The 20,524-nt window shown below is 40.3% G+C and overlaps 2 protein-coding genes across 3 annotated transcripts in view; both read right to left on the bottom strand.

The window, feature by feature from the left end:
- mrpl11 (mitochondrial ribosomal protein L11) overlaps window positions 1-6,135 on the bottom strand; it is a 36,377-nt gene extending 30,242 nt beyond the window's left edge. The window contains exon 1 of the mRNA XM_084010278.1: window positions 6,003-6,135. The gene's annotated coding sequence lies outside the window, so the exon portion shown is untranslated. The remainder of the gene's footprint in view (window positions 1-6,002) is intronic.
- Window positions 6,136-7,281: 1,146 nt separating this feature from the next.
- Window positions 7,282-16,816, bottom strand: LOC311014163 (uncharacterized protein). 2 transcript variants are annotated; one of them, XM_084010579.1, is made up of 16 exons: window positions 16,406-16,816; window positions 15,921-16,023; window positions 14,676-14,889; window positions 14,287-14,429; window positions 13,270-13,444; window positions 13,070-13,125; window positions 11,926-12,116; window positions 11,703-11,813; window positions 11,450-11,575; window positions 10,619-10,717; window positions 10,369-10,527; window positions 8,974-9,595; window positions 8,460-8,523; window positions 8,194-8,378; window positions 8,017-8,105; window positions 7,282-7,928 (listed from the first exon to the last, which is right to left on the bottom strand). In XM_084010579.1, the coding sequence occupies exons 1-16, from the start codon at window positions 16,592-16,594 to the stop codon at window positions 7,830-7,832; spliced, it is 2,625 nt and encodes an 874-aa protein (XP_083866705.1). In that variant the 5' UTR covers window positions 16,595-16,816; the 3' UTR covers window positions 7,282-7,829. The 2 variants fall into 2 exon arrangements, with proteins under 2 accessions (XP_083866705.1, XP_083866706.1); XM_084010580.1 differs by lacking the exons at window positions 13,070-13,125; window positions 13,270-13,444.
- Between the last annotated feature and the right edge of the window lie 3,708 nt (window positions 16,817-20,524).

Below are 20,524 nucleotides of genomic sequence, written 5' to 3'. Positions count from 1 at the left end.
TAAATTAAAACGAGATCAGTGAAGAAAATCAACGTCTTTTCTTATAGCATTGTTTTTGTGCTGCCACGTGAAAGATTATAATAATAAAGATGATGAAAGATTATTACCTCGTTTAACTCTAACAGACTCATTTCAGCATAAAGTGTGAACCTGAAACTGTAAAAGCTTCTCACACATTTTACTTCTATCAGACCACAGTTTCTTTTCAGCTGTTCATAATGTCCATCCGAAACCATCTTAGTAGGATTTTTAATAATATCTTTGGGGATATTTTTTGCTTTTATTCAAAGGTGGACAGTAGAGAGAGTGACAGGAAATGAGGAGGGAAACATCAAAGGTCCCTGTCTGAAATAGTGTAGCAGTGATAATGTATATAATTTAATAGAGGGTTTTATCACCCAATCCTTCTTTTCAACCTGTGCAGAATGTTTTCTTTTCTTCTACTTACTGTCCTACTGTTTCGCAGGTGCTGCAATAACATGGTATTTTTAGATTAGCCCTAATTATTATGACTTTGGATGATATAATACATTTACGAAAGCAAGCTCCTACCCCAGGTTACGTTTAAAATGTGGGATCCATTACCAGATACTGCTTGTCCTGGAGGTCCTCTACTCTGAAAAGACCTCAAGTATTCTGGTCTCACCCTTTAAAAATGCTCATTCCATTTCAATCTCTTTAAAAATGATTAAAAAAACGTCCATTTCCAACAACAAACCATGAATAGTAATCTTTGAAATGATTAGGAAAGGCACATCATTTATTCTTATATTCAAATGACAATAACACTCACTTGTATTCAACTCCTAGTTTGGCAGTCCATCTAGTGGTGGCATTCACCTTTACATTTGATGCGAGACAAAAACTCAGGGATTCATTCTCATTAAAATAGCCGTACGCTTCAGTCAGGCAACTTCTGAGATGGCCTGCACGTCACCACTACAGCAACCTGCCAGCAAACAAATTGATGACAAACAAGAAGAAAGGCCCTGGAGACAAGCAAAGTCCTGGATGCTAATAGGAAAAACAACACAGGCATATTAAAAATTATAAAAGCAATTTCACATTTCTGCCCATCAATGCATAAAAACTTTGAATACCATTAGAGCAGCAATAAATGATTGGCGTCCTTGAATACAAAAAGACGGCCGTATCTGTTAACGGCACCGTAAACGGCACAGGAAAGACCTTCACTGACTGCAGGGAACGCTGGGATGCAGTACTTGTTTTAGATGGCACCACATTATGAATTAGGATCTGCAGATTAACTGTAATCAATGAGCCTTGATGCAGTGACCTAACAGAACAAACGAACGTACTGGACTGTGATCATTCACTCAGCCACGAGGGATCGCTCTGGATAAGATTATGAGATAAAGTTTCAGATATAGATTTATAGAGAGCCAGTCATATGCCAATGCTGTTCCACCACATTAGTATTCACCCCATCAAACCGTGGCCCTGGAGCTATTGATTGCTGAATGCCAAGTGCTAAAGGCCAGTCAAATAAAACCTAGGACTCAAGAAGAGCCTGAACGGTCCCTCAAGAGTGAAAGGTGGGACTGGTGTGACCCGATATGACTGAGACGTGAACCTGCAGGTCTCGCCTCTCCAAGCTAATCTGTGCATTTCACAAACAACTCATCGTTTCCACATTATCAGGAGTGAACTCATTTGACATCAAATAGTCTGATGGAACACCAGATTTAATTAGTTTATAAAACTACAAAACAAGCATTAAGTGGCAAAAACTGCTTTGCATCACATTTTCAGGGAGCAATTATTTTCGAAAAAATATAAATAAAACTGAAGTGAGCGACATTTTTCGGTGCTCATCATTTTTTACAGTCCAAGTCATCATTATACAACACCTTGTTTCAATCTTCACTTACAGGGCACTTACTGTCTAATACCTGGACAATATGGATTATTGCATCTGCGTTTTTAAAACAAAACATATGGCCTAATGCTGGTTAGATCTTTGGATCTTCATTTTGGGAAGTGAGAGAGCAGCTCCTGCCATATCCTCATTACCACCATGTGAGTGCCCTTGAGCAAAGCCCTTAACCCACAACTGCATTACTGCTTCCGTGCTTACTGCTTTTTCTCATTGTACAAAATTAGAGATCCCTCTGCAATTGTTTCCATTAGGGACTAATCTACAAATTATTCTTCGGATTTATATGTTAATTTAGTCAATAAATGATCAATAAAAACATCTATTTCACAGAGGTCAAGATGATGTCTTTAAATTGCTTGTTTTGTTTTACCAACAGATATTCAAATAGCTATGATGTAAGACAAAAGGCAGCATCAAATCCTGACATTCAAGAAGCTGGAAGCATCAAATGTTTGTGCTTTGGTGTTTGTTACTTCTAAACTTAATCAATTAATCAAGTAGAGAGTCCTGACCCCATCCAACACATCTGGTAGGAACTGTGAGCCCATCACGCATCGGTATAATGTGCATACACTTAACGCTAACGCAGTGTATTTTAATCAGTTCACTTTTCTTCCAGTTGTTAAGTAGCCACTGAGTAAAAATAAGACGGTTAATGAGGGCAGCAGCAGCTGGTATAGTGCCGACTACTGAAGCACTAGATACATTCCCATCACTGCAGCCTGGACTGGAACCAGGACCTTGAACTTGAATAGTGATGACTCCCAGTCTAAACTCCCTGCATGTATTATCTCGGCTTGCCTGTGATCAAATCCCAGGGAGGCTGTTTTCGTTCCTTCCTCCCCTGAATTCATTACCCTCTCCCCGTCATGTTCCAATGGTGAGACAGAATGTGTTACAAACTGCCTGTGCTTTGAATAAATTTAAAGAAGCAACAAACCGCAACAATGACACATCAGCAGCGGAGATGGTAACCGGGAAATTGAAGAGAAAAAAAAGGGGAACACAGTCTTCAGTTTGGATCATTTCCCGAAAAAACCACACTGTGGTGTGTCAAAAAAGTAACATGAAAAGTTCCACTGTTACTTCAATGTGAGGTCCGTATAAATGATTTATGGAGTGTGGTTGTACAAAACGGAGCAAAACGACATTTTCTTTGCTCACAACATCATTAGACTTATTTATGATGAGGCCGATACTCTGCAGTAACTCATAAACAACAAGCAAAGCGAGGAAAGGAAGCGTTGCAGTCACAGATTGGGATGATTATACACACAGAGACACAAGGCAACATGTGGATACACAAGGCTCTGACATTATAAAATCCAGTCCTCAGAACTACAGCTCAGAAAGTGTAAGCCAACTGTGACTGCAGCCAGAATGTGACAGTAAACCCTCTGAACCCTGGAGCCATACGCCTCGTCTCTTCCATCTCTGGGTTGCTACAATGTAGAGAAAGGCTTCAGGCCCGAAAGCTCCATTTACTACGACGAAAAGCAAGCAAGCTGAGAAACGGTGTCGCTCTGTCCATCTGTGTCAGACATACAAAACAATCAGCGCTGTCGACAATAACATGTTCCTCGGCTAAAAATATATATATTTTTTTATTATTTTTCTATACAAAGCTTAAACAGAGGGGAATCAATGTGAAAGAAACAAACAAATATTTTACTTTCTGCATGTCATCCCTCTCTCTCTCTCCCTTCCACTCAAGCTGTCCTCTAAATAAAAGACCAAAAAAATTACTTAAAGACTTTAGGAAAGAGTTGATCAATCAGATTCAGCTTTGTAAATTCTTAACCGCGGACATCCCTAGCTAAATCATCAGTAAGGTTAATGTAATAATCTTCACTAAGGGGCCGATCACACAGTTTCTAGAAACCGTTATTTCCCTACCCCACAGCGAGCCTGGCATGCGCTCTTGTTCAAGATGAGCCAGGCCTGCACAAAATTGATCACCGATCGGCGCACAATGCATGCTGGTTAGATTTGTGACTTGGCTTCCTGTAAATTCTTTGAATGCTGCTGGAAACTGTCGACTGGACCGCAGCTTTTAGTCTCCGTCTCCTGCTGCCGTCTGCTTTCCAGGTGAGGTGCAGTTGATATCAAACTAACAAACTAACCCAACGCTTGGCCCAGGCCACCAAGACAAGTACCCATTGCCTTCCTGTTTTGATGGCGTGGATGTGGTAGGAACTAGTGGTGGGACAATATATCGAAATATCGATATATCGTGATACTTCCGATATATGGTGATACATTATCGATACACTGGTGCCAAATATTGATAGTTAAAAATATATATATATTTAATATAAATATAATATATGTTTATGTTTATGTGTGTGTGTGTGTGTGTGTGTGTGTGTGTGTGTGTGTGTGTGTGTGTGTGTGGTGAAGAGGGATTCTTTTCACTGGTATTCTTTCTCCTTCAGATGCACAGAGATGCATATGGTAGATGATTATCTTGCAATATATCGAGTATCGCAGTAAAGTGATGTCACCGTTATCGTGGGCAAAATATTGTGATATTATCATATCGTGAGATTCCCACCCCTAGTAGGAACAGACAATTGCAAATGTATATGAAAGGTTGATATTAGTATTTTTAATTATGATGAAGTATATAATTTTTCACACACAGGCCTATATTGATGCATCCATTTAGACCTGCAAATAAGCACATACTTCATAGACCTCTGGTAATGCTGTCAGGTTAATAAAAGTACTTCCAGCCAACTACAATCAAGAATTTTCAGTAATTATCTCGATTGACCTATAAAATAAGTGCTCCATACTAACAGGATATATAATGGCTTCTCACATAATAACATTTGGATCCTGGCATGAAGCAGTTTTCAGGCAAAAAAAATTGCAATCACTAACTGGAAAGAATCACCTCAATCACATTGAAAATAGAAAAAATAATTAGGCATCAAGTGTGAGGTTTACAGTATGATTGCCAACACTAATTCCCAAACTGGGGGCCAAGAGTCATTATTAACTATTAACATAAACTATTAACATCCTTCTTTGCACCATGTTGAAATCAAAGCAATTGGTCATGCTATTAGTTCTACCTGTGCTTTTCCTGCAATGAAAAGTCTGAAAATAAAATGTCTGCTGCGTGCTTTGTTGCTAGCAAGACTATCACAATTCAGGTAGGTAAGAGAATGAAAGGTAGGTAAATGTGATGTTTGACTGAGAAGAAAAAACAAACAGAATGTTATCATCAAGCAAACACAGTCAAATTTAATATGGAGAAGCCTGTGTGTCTCTCCAGTTCACTATATAGCAGAAGATCCTAAGTACTTCTTTATAACATTAAGTATTTATATATAAAAAAAATATTTAAAAAATCAACAATGGGAGTAAAGGTTTCTTAGGGATGGTTTATTAAGAGTTTAAGATTGGAAATCTCAGGTAATCTGCTTGAAGAGCTCTTAGCCACAGTGGCCATTGTACGCAAACAACTTCACACTGTCATCAGATTCTGATTCAAATATGAAATAATTCCACATCAGAGCATATTGTAAACCACATGCTTTTCCCAAATGAGCCTCACCCACAAACAAAACACACCAAAGTCTCAGGAAAAACAACCAAAGCTGATATAAATAAAGATAAAGTGTCCCGAGACAACTTTTGTTGTGATATGACACAATAAAAATGTACACAGCAGACAAAAACGTGGTGAACCATTGAGTTCGAGCCTACAACCTTTCCAACACTGTGCACCCCAACAACCATCACACTGAGCAGGTTTGACTTTAAGGATGAACTCCTTTTACTCTTTGTAATACCCTTTCTTTTGGGGACTCGAACCACGTGATTATAAACAATTATAAAACTAATACACTGTGTGAACGGCGTCATTTCAGCTCGGATCTATTAATAAAGCACACACACTGCCTTAAAATAAACGCAAGGCACAGATGCAACACTTTTTGCCCACAGTCACATTGAACAGCAGGGAGCTACAGCCGCGTTAGCTGCATTAGCAGGACGAGTATCACCGGAAACAGCTTCAAACCTTTATAGCAGTTTAAAGACGACCGAGTAAATATCTGGAAAAACCACGCAAACCGCGATATTGTCTCACCTGTCACTTGTCCTGTACCTTCACGCCGTTAGCTGCATCCTTCAGGGCGCAGACATGTTGGATTGCCTCACAGCAGCGGGCTGTTTGCTGCCGTTAGTCACAAGACCGCCCCCTGCTGGAGCGGAGGAGCAGCTGCAGCATCTGGGAGGACTTAACCGAAAGTGTTGCGGGAGGACATTTCAGCAGCTTTAGGTGACTGGTTGTTGACATAGCAACTTTAATACATACTATTAAAATGAGTTAATATACTATTACAATATTTTCAGTGGTAGGTAGGCTACCACACATCTGGTAATTAGGCTATCACACATCTTCATCAGCAGATGGAAATTATTATTATTATGTATCAGCTTCAATAAGGGTAGACTAAATAACCTACCATTAAAATGAGTCACATACTCAAACCCAAGAGATAAAAGTCCTGCTGCAAAATATGACATATGCTTACATACAAAAGTATAAAACTTAAAAATTGCCAACTCCTGTTTTTGACCTTTACTGTGTGCTCAGTAGTAAGAGGCACATTGAGTAGGCTGGTTATTCTGGGACTCTTAGTGACATCATCAGCTGATGAAGTCAAGGATCTGCAGTTCCATGACAATAAGTGGGCAGCCTCCATCTTCTGATGAGGCCCCTGTGGTCTGATTGAGAGCGCCAGAATACGTTTTCAGTGGACCCGTGGTGAACTTGTGTTCTAAACTGCTGTGTAAAAAGCTCAAGAATTAACTTGACCCTCGAATGAATGAGTAAGCGGAAGTCTGGCACACTTTAAAGGGTTTTTAAAGCAAGTACTAAATACTCACCTGCATATAAAGATTTTAATCATGAGATTAAATAATCTCCCTGAGACCCGGACCAGAATAACCCTGTAATTATTTATATTACACTTACATAATGAAACAGCATGAGCATTCAAGACAGCATAAATTGTTGGTTGAATATTTTTCAGTTGGACAGCAAAGCATTTAAAACTTTAGTCATTTTGTTTTTTAAAATTTTAATCGGCATAATTTGTATTCTTCAAAAAATGTATTTCATTGTTGTTTAATTCAGGAAAACAAACGGAGCATAATTCCTTTATCAGTAATCTAGTCTAGTATTTTCATTAAAGTAATAATTTTATATTTCACACTTTCCCCAAAGCAGACAAACATATTTATTAATCTGTCTGAAATATGTTTTACTAAAAAAAAAGTTTAATCTTATATGTGCTGCAACATTCATAATAAACTCACTCAAATCGATGAAGTCAAAAAATGACCACAAAAGAAACCTTCATTAAAACATTTTATTTTAAATAAATTCAAGTTATTTACATCGACAGCTTCCTTTGATAGTGGTACTGTCCACTTTGACAGGTGATCGTCAATTGTTGGATATTCTATTATATAAAAGTTTAGGTCAAATGAATCAGAAAACAAACACTCCCCGTACAAAAGTGCACAAAGTGACAAATTATTTTACAAAAATTACATCTTTTATATTCAACTGTGAGGTGTGAAATCCAAAGTGTAAATATTAAATATTGTTGACGTTCTTCTGAGTCTTACAATAAAAGTAGAGTATGCAAAACTGGCTCCCACAAGGAATGTTTCTGATTTCACACACATTAACGTCAGTGTTAATCACCAACAAAGTTCTACCATACAAAATAAAAACCAGAGGAAATTCTTTAAAATGTTCACAGTATGTTTGAGGTAAAAACGGCGGAAGAGTTTTTGACAATGGTAATGAAACAAATATCTTAAGGCATTTTAAGACGTTTAATAAATAATCGGATATCCTAAAAAAAACATACCATTAAAAGCACAATCAAGGGTTCCCAGATCAGTTGGGGGAGTTGGTCACTTTCTGTAACGCAGTGGCGCTCACACTTAGGAAATGCTCATTGGGAAAAAACTCCCTCATTAGGAATGACAGTAGCATCTGGTATGAAAGAAAAGGCAACACAATCAGAACAAGATTTGCATAGAATATAGAATAAAAAGGTTAAATTAAATGCCGAGATACTCACATATACCAGCGTTTTGTTTTCTTCACCGTCCTGGAAAAGATTAAAAACAGACTCCACGTCCGTCTTCTTCAGGATAAGATAGTTTGAATCTACAGAGAAAGATGAATTTAGATGGACAATCAACGGCCAAAAACAACAACAGGATATATCCTACTAGTGCAGGGAGGTGCCGCCTACATCTGGCATTGATCAGGTTGTGAGCCCTTTCCCTGGTCTCAGTCTTCTCCTCGTTGGTGCGAGGAGGAGGAGGAGGAGGAGCGGACGGTTGAAAATCTGGCCACTGTTTGTCACGCAGGGCGTCGATGTACGTAGCCATCTGCACTTCTGTCGGGTTCATCTTGTTTAGGAAGGAGTTCACTTTTCTGGAGAAGAAAACGACCAAAGTTCACTCGCAGACAAAGATTGATCTCTAGAACTCTGTAAGGGTTCAACGTTAAACTTACTTTTTCAAGATGGGCATAACAGGTTTCAAAATGGCGTCAAATATGTTTATGAGGATGGAGTTTCCTGTTGAGACAGACAGAGTATTAGCTTTGTCTTTGAGTTTAAATAGACGTAGATCATTGCAATGAACACCGCTTTTTTTCTCTCTTGGTGTCAAGATCACGTTATGTTTACATGGTAACAGAGAAAAATTTTTGCCGGTGAAGCTTCTTGGATGAGTGAATCATTTTCTGAACCAAATATCAAAACCTTTGATATAGTATTTTAGATATCCTACAAATACTACTACCAAAATACTTCTAATAAGAGTCCATACTTTCCCCTTCATGATTAATAAAGCAAGATAAATGGTTAGCTTTGTCAGGCCTCTACATGTTGATGTTCTTATACTGCTGAAATTAATTGGCTGTCTAGATTGAAGGAAAATGCATCAATAAATCTAAAAAGCTGCAGTATTCTTTAAAACAAATGACAACAGAAAAACTTGGATATCTATTAAAGTGGTGAACAAACCAGATATTTCTTTCAGCAGATCAAATATGGCTTTGGTTGCCTCCAGCTGCTCCCAGTTGACTTGGCTCTTCTGACACTGGGAGTCGTCCCCTCTTGGCGAGGTGCCCTGGTCCTTCACTTTTACCTTGCTGGCTCCACTCGACATCTTGAAACACATTTTCTCCTTTATGTTCGTCCGTCCGTTGAAATGACGCCCCGACGGGCCACTCTCCCCATGCAGGTCCCCGTTTTGGCTGCTGTGCGGCGTGGAGGCCGAATCGGGCGGGTCTTCCTCACTGGCGGCTTTCGTCGACGCCAGAGACTCTTGTGACCTAGATCGGGTCAGTCCTTTGAAAATCATTTTGAAGTGAGAGGTTAACGGATTGTCAGAGTCCTCCATTTTGTCTTGGGAACAGTTTTCATTTGAAAGGTCGAAGTTAACAGCAGACTGAGTTTCCGCTTCTTCAGGCGGGTTTGAAGGAGAACCATGCTGCGAGATAACAATTGTTGGGATTGGCGCACTGGGAACGTCACTGCCCCTCTCAGCAAAGGCATCAGGATTTTCTAGAGGCTGAGCTGTCGATTCCTGATGTCGAGATGGTGGTATGATTTCTTTTGGGGCTTCTGTTTGAGGGCTCGAGCTCTGCAGAGGAAAACAAAGCAATCAGGTTGTGACAGCTGCCCCTGAGGCAGAAACAAGCAGCTAAACTAATTCATACATGCGTATCGGTTCAGTGAGACTTTAAAAAAGGGCACTCTGAAGGCACACGGAGTTCAGAATACAATTTACAAGGAGCACTACACTGCACAGTAACGTCAGCTTGAAACGTTAACCCCTTTTTAATAGAAAGTCTAATCGTGAAGGGAGGGGGGCCGTGATCAAATAGTCAAACAAATGTAAGAAAAAAAGGAACCACTTCTACTTCTCTCAATGGAAAGACGTGAAGAAGAATAAATTAGGATTAAAGAAAAGTCTGGAAAAAAAGGGTTTATCCCTGAGGTAAGATCTGAGAACATGGGGAAAGAAACAAGCAGTCCGACGAACAGACAAACCAGCCGTTTATCCAAATCAATTTAACTTTAATTGGAGTAAGAAAACAAAAGCGAGTGATGTTTGTACCAATGTCTTACTGCACAGGAAAACACAACCATGGGAAATGGGTCAAAGCTGAACCAGGGTCTGTTTACTGAAGGTTTGAGCAATGATTTTAGCATCTGTCACTCCTGGGAGCTTGTCTGAACCCGGTCCGATCGTCTTGTTGTGTTCTCGTTTCCGTGAGAAATTATTTCAGTTGGCACGATCTCACTTTAAGAAGGATGATGCCAAAAGAAATCCCTGGGATGCAATGAACCAGAATCATTCTTTAAGATGTTGACATGAAGAACAAGGAAATATGGGAGTTGAATGACGTTTACCTCCTCTTCCTCCTGCCCAGGAGTCAGGAAGTAAGCCAAGCCGCTCAGAAGGCCCCACACGCCTCCATAATGTTCCTCCTCATTCAGCAGTTTGTCGAGTGGGCAGAGGAACTGAAAAACAGGTTGAGTGTGGCCGATGAGATTATCAGAAACCAGCTCCTGGAAAAGGAAAGAAAAGAAAAGAAACTGTTGAGTCATGAAACGTGAAGTGTTTCGATAAGCACCCGGAGGTCCGTCTGGTGGTGTTCACCTGCAGGAAGTGCTCCACTGATACTCTGGCTTCTTCTATGACCTCGCTGTTGACCTGCGACTCCTCCAGCTCCAGGATCATGGGCAGGCTGGTCGAGTCCTGAAAGAGGGCAAAAAGGCAAAAAAAAGACTGAACACTGCTTGGCCAATCCAAGCAATCTGGCTAAATAAAAAAAAAACTGTATCCCATATGACTGAAAGTAGAATTCAAGACTTATTAAGAAAACAGTTGTGGTTTGTTTTCAGAACAATGCTTCCATCCCCTCTGGCTCATGCGGAGTAGACGGGCAGTAAACAACTCTTTTCTCTAGTCAAAGGGAAAAATCCTGACATCCCTTTTTCCATTTTATTGTTTTTTCAAAGACATACATGCATACATAAGCCTGTAAAATGTATCACACATTATAGCAAACTGCACCTAAAGCCAGGACTATATCACCAGGGGACCTCATGGGAGTTAGAAATGTGTATATTGGTTTAAAAACATGTGAAACCTATCCTTTAAATAGAGATCTGGTCTGAGGACACACTTATTATTCAGTCCCACACTCATCCGGACAATTATTTCTCTAATCTCTTCACCAGATTAAAGACCATCTGAAACAGTGACTTGCAATTATTCCATAAAAATTTGATAATTACAATTATAACGATGTCAATATGTCACCATAATCTCCCTTCTGCATCACGGCGGTCGGTTCGCTAGTTTGCAACTCAAGTCAGTGGTTTCATTTTTAATTGATCGAGAAAAGCAGTGATTTGGATCAGTTAAAAGCAGACTGTTTTATATAAAATGAGAAAAAAAAAAAGAATGGTTTTATCTGCTTTTTACCTGCCATCTGTTGCGGAAGTATATAACATCCATGTAGGTCTTCCTGATGTCCCACTGTAGGTTCTCGGGGCTCTCCTGCTCCTCCAGGTGGAGGGTGAAGTTCAGCTCCTCATCCTCCCAGTCGGCCTGCAACAGTTGACTCGGGCTCAAACTCCAGCCGGAAACATTAACGTAACAAGCTTCGACACAGCCGCGGCAGACAGATAACGAGCCTCCAGGACATTCCACACTGTCACTAATATTTATAACTCACATGAGGGATGCTGACGGCCCAGCGGCCAACGCGCCACATTTCATACGACAGCTTGAATTCCATCATGTCCTCTTGGACGCTCGTCAAGTAGTTCTCCAGATCACTGTCCTCCTAATGGTGTTTGGCCAAAAAAAGAAAAAAGCGACAATGAATCTGTCATGTTTTCACAAATCGTCAGCTTGTTGGGTTTAATGTATTTGGCTTGCATCTGCAGCAGACTCACCCTGTCAGAGTCTTGCTGGCTGTGGACGGATCCCTCCCTGCTGCTGACATCGTCCTCGTTGGACTCGTCTCCCTGGATGGCCATGATCCTCAGGATCAGCTCCTGCTCCACCCGCTTCATCTTCTTCTTCTTGGCCTTCTTAGACTTCACCTTATCCACAAATTTAGACCATCCTTCTTTTAACTTGTTCCCTGAAAAAAACGACAACGACCGCATTAGTTAAAGACTTTCCACAACTTAAAAACACACAAAATGTTGCTTTCAGTATTTTAGATTTTTTTATAGCGTACACTACTAACCTGAAGAAACACAATGTCCCTGTCTGACATAATGTTTACTGGACATGGAGAGAATAGCAATGTGTTCTCCTTCGACCTTAACGGACCTCTGGCTGTGAATCAGCGTTTGTGTTTCTGTGCTGAAGTGTTGCAACTTCTAACCATCACTATAGTTGGAAATGTAGTGACATAACTATTCAAGAGGTATAATCAACATGACATTAGGCACGTAAGCCCTGTAAGGATGATTAGTCATCACACTCTTCATGGTTTAATCAATAAAATGTCCTAATGATGAATGGATATCCCATCGGATTTGAATAATTATTTCTCATCATGATAACTGATGGCTTTTCTTCAGAATTTATGGTGATCATTAAGGAAAAACACAGATATTATTCATATCGCTTGGTGTATTGTCATGGCATAATCCATTGCTATTTAGTCGTCATTGTTGGTGGATTTTTTTGCGGTACAAAGAGATGGAAGATGCGTGAAGACGACACAGAAATGATTTGGTATTCAGCCTCCTGTTTGTGTAATCGTCTGTACCCACAGACAAACAGGAAGCAGGGGATTAATTATGTACTGAAAGGCAGGCTGGAGAAGAACATTATAATGTCACGTAGCAGACAACACATTTGCTATTCACTAAATGGTTGTACAAGATGTACAAGCAGAGGCCTCTATTCTCTAAGCACCCACAAACTACTCCCATCTGCATTTCCCAAGGCTCCGTTATCCTCATCTGAAAGGTTTCCACATTTAAAAAGATGAGATCATATCCTACAGGTTAGAGTGTCCAAGAGCTTTGAATTAAATGAGCCCTTTAATTGCAAACAATTAAGTCGAATCACAAAACACACCTTTCCTTCTGGCTTTGATCCTGGTTCTGGTTGAAATTCCTGCTCCCTCCAAACTCCTAAAATAAATGATCATACAAAAAAAAAAAGACACCAAGCCAAACCAGGTCAGTTCCAATTTGAAAACACAGAAGGTGGCTCTCACATTCATCGCTTTGAGGCGAGGTGAAGCCAGCGGGGGGCAACAGATGACAGCCACTTACACTTCACCGCCCTCGGCCTCGCCTTCGCCCTCCCGTGAAGCCAGAGAGGTTTGATCCGCGTCTGACCCACACAGCTCCTCCAGAGAGCCTTTGGGGGTCACGCTGTCCAGTTGGCTCACCACCAGCTGGTTTAGGTTATCGGGGTCCGATAGCCATGACACCAACAGGCCCAGCCCTGAAGAGGACAGCCAGCATAATGATCAGTTTCTACACTCTGATCAGGAGGCACTGTATTCACATTAGACAACATTAATAATTAACATATCCTTTAAAGTTTTTTGTATATGATCTTTTATAAATATTTATGGCGTCAACAACATCAAAACCCTCTTAACACTGCAGCACAGTCATGATATAATAGCTTCCTCAAAGGAAAGTTTTAAAAGGAATAGTAACATTTTCCTTGCCAATAGTTAGCAGCAGCTGCTCAGCTTAGCATAGAAGTCAGAGTGGAAACAACAAACTTGTCTCCGTCCAAAGATAACAAAATCCACATACTAGCACCTCTAAATATCCCGAGTGAACAAGTTGCATCTTGTCTGTTTAATGCATACCCGAAAGCGAATACTTTGTGGTACAATGCAGCACAAAATCCAAATCATATTTTTAACTAGGAAACCAAAACCCAGTATTATTTGCCTCCCGTTTTAGTTAGAAATCTGTGGCTTCTATCTGCTGAGATAAAAACATGCAGATAATGTTTTAACGACAGCTGTCAACATTACTTATTGTAACTGAGCTGCATGCGTAACTACAAAACCTCCTGCACAGCACGAGATAAGAGACTTATCTGCTGCTTAAAAAAAAAAAAAAAATGACGAACCATAAAAGTGATTTCACAAATTACTGCGGAAGTGCAGCTTACTTTTATGCAGCCCAAAATGAACGTCCTAAGCTCCGTAATGCCACTGACAATAAAGGATTACATACAATTCACACTAGTAGGAGCAGTTCTGGGAGGCTTAGCCCTGATGTACCAGCCTATTCCTGCAGCAAGAGAATTTAAGGCTTTCTTACCCTTTAAGGCAACAATCTCATTTAAGGCACAGCGGTTGACTTCTTGGCCCCAGAGAGTTTCGGGGAAAAGGTTACGTACTAGAGCGTCAGAAAACTCTCGGAGAACCCCCATCTCCTCGGCTGGGGAGCTGAACAACAGCTCTCTGAAAGCAAACGAGATGCAATCATTACAGTCACCACCGTAACTCATTGTGGATGTTTATCATCACTTTCTGACAAAGGCTTGATCTAAATCTTTCTGGAAACACCATTCAGCCTAAAAAGAACCATTACTGCAGGTACGTTCTATAAAAGGTAAATTATTCATAGGCGGTAAAAGAAAATATGGATGTATTTATAGAGTGCAAAGAGTAACTGAAGCAGGATGAGACGGAAGTGTAAAGTCTCACCTGTCAGACTGCTTGGCATTATGCAAGTGCTGAGTCAAGATGCGAACGGAGCCCACCACCGCCTGGCAAACATCAAAATCTCTGGCTCTCTCGATGAGCCGGTCGATCACGAAGTCGAACTCCCTGCTGAGCACCTGGTGCAGAGGCTGATGCTGGCGCTGCTCAGGAACCGCGTACCAAGGCAGGACCAGCTGGGCGTAGGCGCACTCGAACACTGAGGGCAGCGGACACAACAGCGACATTCACGTTAACACCAAATACCGCCACGCACTCGTGAATTTAAAGCTGGTTCTGTGAAAATCAAGCTCTGTTTTACTCTCAGGGTCCAGAGCTCCTGTCCAAACAATTCAAAACTCAGCCCAAATATCCGTCACAGGGTTTCCCTTTGAGCTTAATGAAGACGGGTCCTTCCGGAGAGGATGTTTATTTCCAGCAAGAAAACGTTATTTATAGATCATGTTTACTGTACCATTTTATACATAGACTTTCGATGAAAAACTAGTCTGAATGAAATCACTTCACATGTAAACAGCCGTATTATAGTCGTAGGGCTAATAGAGTTTGTGCTGGAAAAGAATAATGAATATGATGTAAGTGAGGGTAAGGAATGTAGACAAAAATGGAACGCATAGTTGGGCAAGAATGAACCATAATAGATTCCTTACAGCTCAGTGCTTTCAAGGCTAGAGCATTGCAAAAACAGCTTATTTTATCTTCTCAGCTCCTCCGTTTTTTCATTAGTTTCCAAGGTCTGCTTTGGCTTCAGCCTGGAGGTATTTGAATGTCGAATCAAATACATATTTAAAATCAACCCTTATTCTCAAACAAACTGAGCTCGGAGCTGCGATATCAATCTCAAAGCCTGACACAAACAGTTTCATAAACGCGGCACGAAATGGACACAAATCGAACGCTGCTGACAATGAGGCATGAAACCAAGATCTCTTATTTCCTGTTTAACACCCTACAACCAGCCACTGAGAGTATGTTTTTCATCCTTTCACTGAAGCCCCTCCTCGCTCTGTGTAACATGAAACCCAGCTGCAGCTGGGACTAATGCAAAACTGTCCCAGTGTCTCGAGTCATAACACACAATTTGCTGACAAGAAACAACAGAGAGTGAAAAGCGGAACGTGGGTTTCAGCGTCCACGTCTTCATGAGAAAAGCTTGGGAAATGTAAAGTCAAATGTGTTCATGGCCCTAAAATAACACACATTTTCTCCCCCGTGTGAGACATGCCTCACCTTGCTGTAGAGAGGTCTTTACATGTGGGTACTGAGACTCCAGAGGTTCAGCCTGCTGCTCTCCATGTGTCAGGTCAACACACGACTCTCCCTCAACAGTTCCCTGGAAAAAAACACACACACAACTCTTGAGACAAACACCAGGGTTTGACAGTATTAAGAGCATTGGAAGGACCAATAAGCGCTGAACTCTAGGTGACATCGAGCCGTTTGTGTGGAAACAAGTTCTTCAGGCCTCAATGCAAGAAAAAAAAAAAAAGCACCTCAGGCTATGAATGATAATACTTCAATATTTGACCACTTTTAGTCATCTCACAGTTTGGGAGCGGGCATGCAAACAAGTTAGATGACTAACAATCGCAATATTTAACAGACTTATACGGATTAAAGCGGTTTCATGTAATATAATAACACATTTAATTAACTTTGATCGTGCAGCAATAGGCGTCGAATACATTATTTCCTGCAAAAACAAGTTGTAGTACCTGGAGAGGGTTTTCCTCGGTCTCCTCCTCGGTTTGAGTGCCGCTCTCTCGCCCGCTGTTTCCGAGCAGCAGAGGAGCAAAGAAACACAACAGGAAACAGATGAAGTAGTGTGTCAGCGTGCGGCCGCACTCCGAGAAACACCAGACCAGGCCGAGAGTTACGGCGATGGAGACGCGCCATAGATGCATCTTCTTGTCTCACACGGAGCTCTTCTTCCCGCTGGCGTCTCCCGCCGAGAGCCGATACGTGTTGCACACGGCCGGAGCTGCTTTCTGCATCCACATCTTCAGCTCACGCGACGAGCCGCTGCTTCCCCTCACCGCGAACGGAGACGGCGGAACAAAAGCCAACTTTATGAACCGGATTCAACGCAGCGCTGCGATTGGCTGGAGGGAATCCCCGCGTGCTTGTTGATGATTAGAACAGGATGCCATCTATGGGTCACTCTGAGGAAAGGGTGGTCTGCCTGCCTGCCTGCCTGTCTTCCTGCCTGCCTGCCTGCCTGCCTGCCTGCCTGCCTGCCTGTCTGTCTGTCTGTCTGTCTGTCTCTACTATCTGTCTATTCTTCTGTCTTTCTATTATTTTGTATTATATTATATTATGTCATATTATATCATACCACATTATTATATTATATTATATTATATTATATTATATTATATTATATTATATTATATTATATTATATTATATTATATTATATTATATTTTATTATATTATATTATATTATATTATATTAAACCACATTATTATATTATATTATATCATATAAAGTACAATATTTCTAACTGGACATACTAAAGTAGCCTACAAGTACCTCCAATTATAAGTGCAGTACTTGAGTAAATGTGGATTACAGATATTGACTGTTTTCTTTCTTCTAATATGACTTACAAAAGATATGTTATGATCATGGAATCATATCAGCAGTCTACTTTATATTTTACAGTAAATAACTGAGAAAAGGCATCAAACTCCAGATTTACTTGGTTTTATCGTAATATTCCACTAGACAGATAGGGGCTAATTAAGATTTATTAATAGACAAATAAATAAACCTTTTGTTATGTTCATTACTTTAAATCTGTTTTAATAATAAAAATGCTTTTTACCTTCCAAATTATACAACCTCTGATGATGATGTAATAGTGATGAAAAATATAAAGTAGTTCTATTAAAGCAAAAATGAGTTACTGAGTGAAACTATTTGGGGAAATATACATTGACTCCGATATGATTTAGATGACAATTATTTTTATTGCACATATTCTTTATGCTGTGGACTTTTGTACGTCCCATCCTCTTTGTTAAACTGTATATGTTTAACATATATTTTTCATGATAAATGTTTCTAATTTTGTTTTACGATTCTTAACTTTTGTAGTACTTATTGCAATAGTTTATCTTTTCTCTTCCTATATTTAATGTAATAAATCAAAGCACCAAAGTGCATTTCTTGTACGAAAACCTACTTGAGTGATATTGAGTCTGATTTGCAGTCAAATGCCACAAGGTGGCGCTAACACTGCCCTTCATCTAAATACAGATATAAGAATTGAAGGACTTTTACAAGGAACATGCTGACAGGGTTTGATCCAAATATGATCAACAACTAACAGGATCAACTAAATGAGTGTAAATTAAACAACATATATTTCAACAAAACCAACTGCAGACATGTAACAAAAATATATGCTTGTAAAGGAGGAAAAAAAATCACACTAAGGAAGACAAAATAAACTTTAAAAACATTCAGCAGTTACTGGATTCGATACACATGTCTGAGGTGAAAACCTTCAATCTAAAGACAGACCTTTAGTGGTACAAAATGACCGATGTGACGCTCTCGACAGCATAAAAACCCTTCAGCAGAATGACTTGTATACTAATAAAACTACGGTAAACATCACATGCAACAAACACTTAAACGCTACTTAAAGGCTTCATGTTACTGCCTAACAACTAAAAATTCCTACTGCCTTCAAAGTGCACGGATGAGGTTTTTTTCCTCATGAGTGGAAATCGCTGAGGTCATGACCCGTAGATTTATGACTTAATTAGATCAACAGCTGAAATTACGCAAAAGGCTGCCTGACAGAAGGCTTTTAATGTGAAGGGCTGGAGCTCCACACATTTGTAGACCTCCACGTGGACGGACACACACACACACACACACACACACACACACACACACACACACTCTATCAAGCCCTTTTAAGAGCTGGGCGGCTGCAACATTAATAGTCATGATGAGTAGATAATATAGTATATGTTATGGCAGCATAATGACTCAATGTTATGGGTACTTACTTTCACTTTTGAAGTACTTTTACTTCAGTCAGATTTGGAATGCAGGACTTAACACAGTATTTTACTGTTATATTGCTATTTTTAAGTAGAAATCTAAGATCTGTATTCGTCAAACATCGCATAATCAGAGCACAATTTAAAATGTTTGCAGCCTTTAAATACTGAGGAACATTAATGAACTCAAGTGCACAGTAGGGATCCCTGCAGCCTGCATGCAAAGTAAGAGCACGCTGAAAAGACGACACTTGTCTGACTTGTTACCCCGACTCGACCTCCAGGAGAGACGCCGTATCTAAAGCTAGGCAGACAGACAGTGTGTAAACGGCTGTGATCCCTGTTGCTCCTGATCCACTAATCCTTGTTAGAGCTGTAACAGAGCAGCTGCAGAGAGAGGCTGTGCTACCTGCTGAGAGGGCTTTCTGGGGATGGAGTGGTCAAAACCGCATTAAAAGGCATTTCCCCCGGGATAGTGGTTACGTCCAAGACTTTCTGAATCACTGAGAGAAGATTAGACTACGCCCATGCTGGGTAAATCATCTGGGTTGTCCGATAGTGCTGCTAAAATGAAGCCGTCCTCCATTCAAGATCAGTCTGGGTTAATTGTCCAAGACACGGCGATTGTGTCTACATGCTACTTACAGAGCAGCTTTTTCAGTTCAAAGGACGGCCACATTCACCTCAATGCATCAGCTTCAGATGTTCACGAGTGTTCATGAGTGAATACTGGCCCACAAGGACTAATATGTTTAACCCTTCTATAATGTATTCCCATAGAGTCCATGTATGTAATCAATTAGAATAACTCTCTAATTCAGAGGATTTCTGTGATGGTTAAAGTCAGCAGCAGACACAATTTGGCCATGCTGTCATTTTTATGAAGTCATTGCTAACAAGAATGTCAGACCACTTATTTCAAATAGCTTCATAATTTAAATGGCAATTTTGTTATATTTTCTTAATCCTGAAATGGATAGATAATATTCCTGGAGAGCAGCAGCTCTTTAATTGGTCAATTTAAATGGCTGAACAGTGATCAAAGCTGCCAAGTGAGCTCATAGTCGGCATACAGTTCATGATACAAAGTGACAGTATGTTACTGAGAAATGTCCAAATGGCTTAAATGTGCGCCGCTGCAGACTCTTGCGACTGATGAAAGAAAAACGCTTCATGTGGATATTTGCTTTGACACAACTGGTGCATATTTGGACAGGCAGCACCTGCAGAAAGATTGCAATATAGTATATATTTGCATTACAGGACCAGTGCACACCCTAGAGACGCCGAGAAGTGCACGATGTCCTGTCCTGTTTGTGACAATCACATGTTTACAGCTGGACAGATCAGCAATCAGGAGGAATTCAACGTATGAGACCCCGTAAAAATACTACATCAGACTAAATTCTTATTTGCAGTAATACATAATTTTTTTTTTGCCGGAACAGGTGTGTTCATACTAGTGAATGGTCAAACAGCTCAAGGTTAAAGTCTTCAGTCACACCAGTTAAGTGTCAGAAGAGACTTGGCAGGAGATAGAAGTATATTTAGAAGGTTGAATTAATCTCCCTCGCCACAGGTAATCCTTGGAAATCACTTATTTATAAGTGACTTCAAATATAAGTGAAGCAAATATTCCGCTGAGCCATCATTATATATGAAATACATTGGAAAAACTCTTGACTTACTAACGTATCACTTGTCTGCAAACATGCCTCGGTTGAAATATCAGCAGATCTACTTCCTCCGCTGATTTTGGCTCGCCCCCAACTACAACCTGGGACACCTCTGCAGGTTTAAGCTCACATTTCACA

Source organism: Eutrigla gurnardus (genome assembly GCF_963514095.1).
Source record: "Eutrigla gurnardus genome assembly, chromosome: 5".
NCBI lineage: Eukaryota > Metazoa > Chordata > Actinopteri > Perciformes > Triglidae > Eutrigla > Eutrigla gurnardus.
This window is presented reverse-complemented; position numbering and strand designations above follow the sequence as displayed.

Coding starts and splice junctions, on each gene's coding strand:
- LOC311014163 (XM_084010579.1), bottom strand. CDS start 16,594: ATGCATCTATGGCGCGTCTCCATCGCCGTAACTCTCGGCCTGGTCTGG. Junction 14,890..15,920: donor AAAGACCTCTCTACAGCAAG/GTGAGGCATGTC, acceptor CGCTGCCCTCAG/TGTTCGAGTGCGCCTACGCC. Junction 12,117..13,069: donor GATCAAAGCCAGAAGGAAAG/GTGTGTTTTGTG, acceptor CGTTTTTTTCAG/GGAACAAGTTAAAAGAAGGA.